Raw genomic sequence first — 6,774 nt, forward strand, 5'->3', positions numbered from 1 at the left:
GATTTATTTCATGCTTATAGATTAGATTTATTTCATGTTTATAGAGTAGATTTATTTTTTTATATTTAATTCTTGTAATATATTTTGTACTTTAGATTTTACAATTTATTTTATAGTTAGATTTTAATTTCTTGTACTATTCACCTTGAGGGTAGAACCCTCTTGGGTTTAGTTTTTCTTTTTGTTTATTTTTATTTTCTTTGATTCGTCTTTAGGCTAGAACCCTCTAGGGAATCACCATTTTCTAAGAAGTGGATTCAATTCTAGATTACCCATATCTTTAATGATTACCCATATCTTTAATTGAATCCGCCATCTTTACTTTCTTGAATTTTATTTTCATTCTTGATTTTCTTTTTTGATTCTTAAATTTATTCATCTCTCCTTGTGGAAATCATTCATTCATTGTCACATCCATTCTCACTTATATTTTGTGCTTATTTACACACTATCACCTTCTTAATCTCTTCACAATCACATTCACTCATCACTCTTATTTGTCACGTACACAACATAAGAACCGATTTTATATTTTCTCCTACAAAACACATTTCTCGTGGGATCGATATCTTTATACTATAACTTGGCACGGTTGTGCACTTGCAACATTTTTGGTACATGTTTATGCCGCATCACTTGTCAAGAAGGGGGAAAAAGGAAAGGAAAAAGAAGGAAAAGAAGTTAGTAGATGTTGGGTAATTTTGTCTTAAGACATGTTTTTTCATTAAATAAACCGTTTGGATTTAAGGGGCTGCTTATTGGATGGAAATAAAGTTATAAATGTAAATAGAATAATCAGATTTGTAAATATATTCGTAGATTTATAACTTTGTAATTAGGAATGATAAATGAACTTGCATTTTATATAATTTTTTTTAACAAATGCTACAACCATTTAGTGGGAGGATAATCTGCAGACATAACAAAAGAGGATAAAAAAAATAATTCCACATCATTAAAAAATCTTTTTAAAGCTTTAAAGAAAACATCTACACTTTAGTTTCTTATTATGATACAACTTTATAGCATTTGCCTAATAGTTTCCAACCAAATACTAAACTTATATTTAAAAACATATTTTCTACAATATAATTACAAATATCTAAATATTAGATTCGGAGTTAATTTCTTGCAACAAATGTCACATCCAACATTCGGCGTGTTTTATTTTTAAGCAAGCCAAACAGCCCAGAGAGTAATTGGTTCACAGCAGTCAGATGGGGAGGAACTTAAAAGTAGGTGATTTTAAATAAATAAATGATGGTGAACGCGGTTAAATACTTAAAACAAATTACCACCCGAGATATCGAAGCAAAAAGATATTAAAACAAAACAAAGCGAGAAATCGTTAGATGAGGAGCATTAAAAGGGGAAAAAAAGAAGAGAGAGAAAAAAAAAAAGGAGCATTGAAAGCGAGAAAGAGGGCGGTGGGATCTATCGCGATTCCCCCTTGTTTCCCACTATTAATTAAAAATACAGAGAAGAGGGGAGAAGATAAACCAACTAGCCAACCCTGGCGGCGAGATCTCGCGATATTCTAACCTCAAGATCTGCAGAGCTGCGTGAGAGCCTGAGAGTGGGGATGAGTAATAATGGGAGGAAAAGGAAACGCAGCGGGCGATAAAATCGAAGCAACAACAACCTGAGGAGAAATTACATACTTCTCGAAGCTCCTCGGATCCTTTCCAGCTTTCCTCTCAATTTAAAATCTCAAATCTCGTTTCCGTATTTTGGGTTTGTCGCTCTTCCCTTTTTGCTATTGCCTTCGCTCATCTCCTCTTTCTTTCATTTGTGAAGACAATTTTCTCTTTGAATCAAGAACGTTTTTGAGGACGCTATGATTTATTTGCGCATCTTTGTGTTGTTCTAACCCATCAAAATGTCTGTATGCTTGTGTTTGTGAAGTTGCCAAGATTGGTGCGGCTACCTCTCAGTTCCATTATTTAGTTTTAGAGTTCGAAATTGTGCTTTTGTAGAATTAAAATGGAAAGAGAAATGGAATAATACGGGGATTACGATTCATTACGGACTAAGCCTATAGCCAGAAGATTACTATAGTTTCTGAAATGGCGAGAGCCTGACAACCATTTATTCTGATGATATTTTCATTCAAGGTTTGGAGTCACCAGAATTAGGAATGGAACGAGTCTCGACAGAGTTGCAAGAAGCAATATGGGTGACTATTTTTGGCAGTTGCTTATATAATCAACAACGTCCAGTTCTTAAATCAATGCACAACCGGTGTATGACTATAAGAAGATTGATAATGCTTTTCAGAAGTAACATGTTATGGATTAACTGTAGACTGTGCTTAGTCAGATGTCAGCCGTCATCCTCATAACCTACATTTTAGTTTATTGGTTACTATTAACCAGTAGCATATTATTCAACTGATGATGTATATTTGAAGTGAAAAACAAAGAGAGAAACAGAAAAAATTAGGGAAATAATAGGTTGGCTTGGTACAATGTATCGCACAACGGAGTTGAACAAGTCTGGAAAATGAAAAACCAAACTTATGTTATCAGTTAACGTGTGTGTCCCTTGTAAAATTTATTTCACATTTTATCTCTTTCATTGCCTTACGATTTCGATTTGTAGAAAATACGTAATCCTAATGTATCTGTCACTTGGTAACTTATCTTTTTTAATAAGTTGCTCTTATTTCCTGTAGGTGCCTACTTGGGACGGTAACTACCCATCAGTAAGTGTCCTTGAACTAACATTTCTCGGCCACCTCTTATGTGTTTTTATGTAACAATGATCATGTTTTATAACTTGTTGCAATACTCATTGTTGGAATATAACAATATAAACCTCAACTCTCACCGTAACTTTGGAGTTTTGTTATAATGGTTAGAGGGACTTAATAGAGCAACTTAGGATGCGTGAGTCTAGGTTTCGGCTCATAAAAAGGGCGCTTAACCTGCGGGGACATGTTAGAGTATAAAAATATAAACCTCAACCATCACCATAACTTCAGAGTTTTGATATAATAGTTAGAGGGACTTAGTGAAGACTCATGAGGTAGACAGTTACCATTAGTTTAATCTGAGACAAGAAACATCTTCCAGATAGACATTAGGATAACAGCGCTAGTCGTGATACTGAATTCTAAGTTTATGGGCTTTTGAAGTTATAGATATAGATGAAATTTATCTTTTCTGCAGTGGTTCGAGAGAAAGATGTATGCTGGGAATACTGTGAAAAGTTAGAAGGAAACAAAGTGAGATGCAAATTTTGTAATAAAGTTTTGAATGGTGGCATCAGTAGGTTGAAGTTCCATCTATCTCGGCTGCCCAGCAAAGGTGTCCATCCCTGTAGCAAGGTTAGAGATGAAGTTACTGATAGAGTGAAAGCTATTATTGCGATGAAAGAGGAGGGCAAGGAAGCTGCCAGTGCTAAGAAACAACGGTTAGCTGAAGTCAAGTCTCCTCATGTATTGATTCCCAGCACCAAAATGCTTATCCCAGTAGAGGCTTCACCACCGCTAGTGAAATTATTTCCTCCTACTACATCAAGGCCGCAGTCTTCTTTCGATGCGGAGAGATTTGTAGCTGAGTTCTTTTTTGAGAACAAGTTAGACTTCAGTGTTGCCCACTCTTCCTCATATCAACTCATGCTGGAGGCATTCGGTGGCCTTGAGTTCAAAGGTCCATCACCGGAAGCTTTGAGGACTACTTGGCTGCAGAAGCTTAAATCAGAAATCACGTTGCAAATGAAAGAGATAGAGAAGGATTGGGTATCTACTGGATGCACCGTCATAGCTGATACATGGACGGATAATAAATCAAGGGCAATAATGAATTTCTATGTTTCATCTCCTCTGGGGACATTTTTCCATAAATCTGTAGATGCCTCTACATATTTCAAAAACACCAAATGCCTTTGTGATTTGTTTGATTCTGTAATTCAGGATTTTGGGCCGGAAAATGTTGTTCAAGTCATCACAAACAATGCTCTCAACTATGATAGCGTGGGAAATCATATCATGCAGAATTATGGCACCATCTATTGGTCTCAATGTGCTTCTAATTGTCTAAACCAGATATTGGAAGATTTCTCCAAGGTCGACTGGGTGAACCGATGTATCTTACAAGCGCAGAATATTACAAGGTTCATCTACAACCACGGTTGGGTCGTAGAACTGATGAGAAAATTCACTGCAGGTCAGGAGATTGTACGGACTGGTATCACAAAATCTACCTCCAGTTTTCTCTCCTTGCAATCAATGCTGAAACATAGATCAAGGCTAAAGCACATGTTTAATAGTCCAGAATACTCATCCTCTCCTTATGCTAATAGACCACATAGTTTGTCATCCATTGACATTCTCGAAGACAATGAGTTCTGGGGTGCAGTTGAAGAGATTGCAGCTGTTTCTGAACCACTGTTGAAGGTATTGAGAGATGTTTCTGGAGGAAAACCTGCTGTAGGATCTATATATGAGTCTATGACCAAGGTAAAAGACTCTATTAGGACTTACTACATAATGGATGAAGTCAAGTGCAAAACATTTCTAGATATAGTGGACCGAAGGTGGCAGCATCAACTCCATTCACGTCTTCATGCAGCAGCAGCCTATCTAAACCCTAGCATTCAATATAATCCTGAAGTAAAATTTCTTGGAATCATTAAAGAGGATTTCCTCCATGTCGTGGATAAACTTCTTGTTCAGCCAGAACTGAGGCATGATATCACGACACAGATATATGTATTCAAGAAGGCACAGGGGATGTTTGGCTCTAACCTAGCTAGGGAAGCACGCAACACAACCTCTCCCGGTATAATCTCCTTAACTTATAGGTTCTGAGTTTACTTTAAAATGGAGCCTGTTGGAGTGTACTTATTTTAGGGGATCTTAGTTGGTTGCGGGTAATGTTGCCAACAATACTTAGTCTAAATTGGTGTTTGAATCAGTCTATTTGACTTTGGCAAGTGATGTAGGCCATAAGTTTCAGGTTGTGCAGTAGCTGGATCAGAAAATAAAGCTTTTAACCATTGGTGCTTTTGCTAACAGCCTAACACTGAAAGTGTCATGTCATTGAAGTAGCCTCTTGTATGCCATGTTAGAAATATTATTTTCAAGTACTGGTAATGTAGTAGCACAACTTGAAGGCAAATAATAATAATAATAATAATTGGATGTAAGAAATGCACTCCAATTGTTAACTTAACACACATAATACAGTTCTGATACTTCGTTACTAGTGAAGAAATGATTCACAAACTTCATTGAATTTAAAATATGCTCTGGAATAGGTCCCAACGTCCCATTTTGAGTTTTGGTTTTTATTTTTTTTCTATGGATTAAGGCTTTATTGTTGTTATCTTGTTTTGCCCCATTTTTAAACAGAGAAATTTCCCTCTGCAATTTGCAAGTTGATACTTTAAGAAAATTGTTTACTGACGTCCTATTAGCGACTTGAAATCCATCATAAATTCCTAAATTAGTAGTTTAATGGACTAGAGAGAAATATATGAAGAAGGATATCTACACATCAAATTTAATGATGTATCTCCAACAAAAAATTAAAAACTGTGTTGGACACTTAACAATGATATTGTTTCCAAGTGCAGGAATGTGGTGGGAACAATACGGAGATTCAGCTCCAGGGTTGCAACGCGTTGCTGTTCGAATATTGAGTCAGGTCTGCAGTGCTGCCACCTTTGAGAGAAACTGGAGCTCTATTCAGCAGATGCATTCAGAAAAGCGTAATAGGCTGGATAAAGAGACTTTGAGTGACCTTCTTTATGTGCACTACAATCTAAAGCTAAGGGCGAAGCAGAAGAATGCTGAGGTAGATCCTATCGTACTCGATGAAATAGACATGACATCCGATTGGGTGGAAGAAGCGGAGAACCCAAATCCGGCCCAGTGGCTTGATAGGTTTAGTTCTGCATTAGATGGTGGGGATCTGAATACTAGACAGTTCAACACTTCTATTTTCAGTTCCAATGACCATATATTTGGTTTGTGATGATATCTCTTAGTTGTTGAGATAAGCAAAATCACGATCTTGATGTTTCTCTTTCTTGATCTTGGGAATTCTATGGATTACTGCAGTAAGTAATGGAGCATCCCATTGTAATACTTGTAAGCCTTCCGAATGTTATGTACAGGGTTTGTTAAAGTTAAATAAATCAAGGTGATGTTATTATTTGCTGAAATCCTTGTACTCGGTGATTATTATTTGCTGAAATCCTTATACTTTTTTCTCAAATGCGTAATAAAGAAAACTTTGAAGATCATATAACTCATTGTGGGTTTAATATGGTGGTTAATCATTTCATGAGGTCAACCTCTGATCCTGCTATTTTCAATATGGCTATTCTTAAGATCTTATTTGTGCATTTGCTTGTTTGCCGACAGTATCAGTGAAAAGTGTCTTGCAAAGGCAACGGACCTGAACTTGTTTGAGGCCTAACTAGTCCGAGGCCTTAACCTTTTGGTCATATGGTTTGATGGGCTTGTTTTTATTTTTTATTTTTCATCAGAAACGGTAACATTTCTTTACAATCTAAGTTATATACCGACTCAGGCCCAACTTTCGTGCGGTTTTGCATGAGCAGGATTGTCCAAAAAGCCTGCGGTCCAGAGCCCGGCCTGTTTCTGGCCTGTGCCCGGTGAGGTCAAAACCTGGTCTAGCTTCAGAAATGGCCCTGTGGGCCGGACTTGACTCGGGCCTGTGTGTTTTCTCCAGAACTTGGCCCGGCTCACGACTAATTTTGCCGGGTCTGATGGCCCCCGGAGCTGGGTCAGTTGTCGGCCTA

At 37.1% G+C, this 6,774-nt stretch overlaps 1 protein-coding gene across 1 annotated transcript; it reads left to right on the plus strand.

Annotated features, from left to right (window-relative positions):
• LOC109825519 lies at nucleotides 1,389-6,171 on the plus strand. Its single transcript, XM_020392371.1, has 4 exons — nucleotides 1,389-1,734; nucleotides 2,675-2,704; nucleotides 3,171-4,784; nucleotides 5,581-6,171. Coding segments are annotated over exons 2-4 (2,016 nt in total). The 5' UTR covers nucleotides 1,389-1,734; nucleotides 2,675-2,703; the 3' UTR covers nucleotides 5,982-6,171.

The sequence above is a fragment of the Asparagus officinalis genome, chromosome 10 (genome assembly GCF_001876935.1).
Source record: "Asparagus officinalis chromosome 10, Aspof.V1, whole genome shotgun sequence".
Classification (NCBI taxonomy): Eukaryota; Viridiplantae; Streptophyta; class Magnoliopsida; order Asparagales; family Asparagaceae; genus Asparagus; species Asparagus officinalis.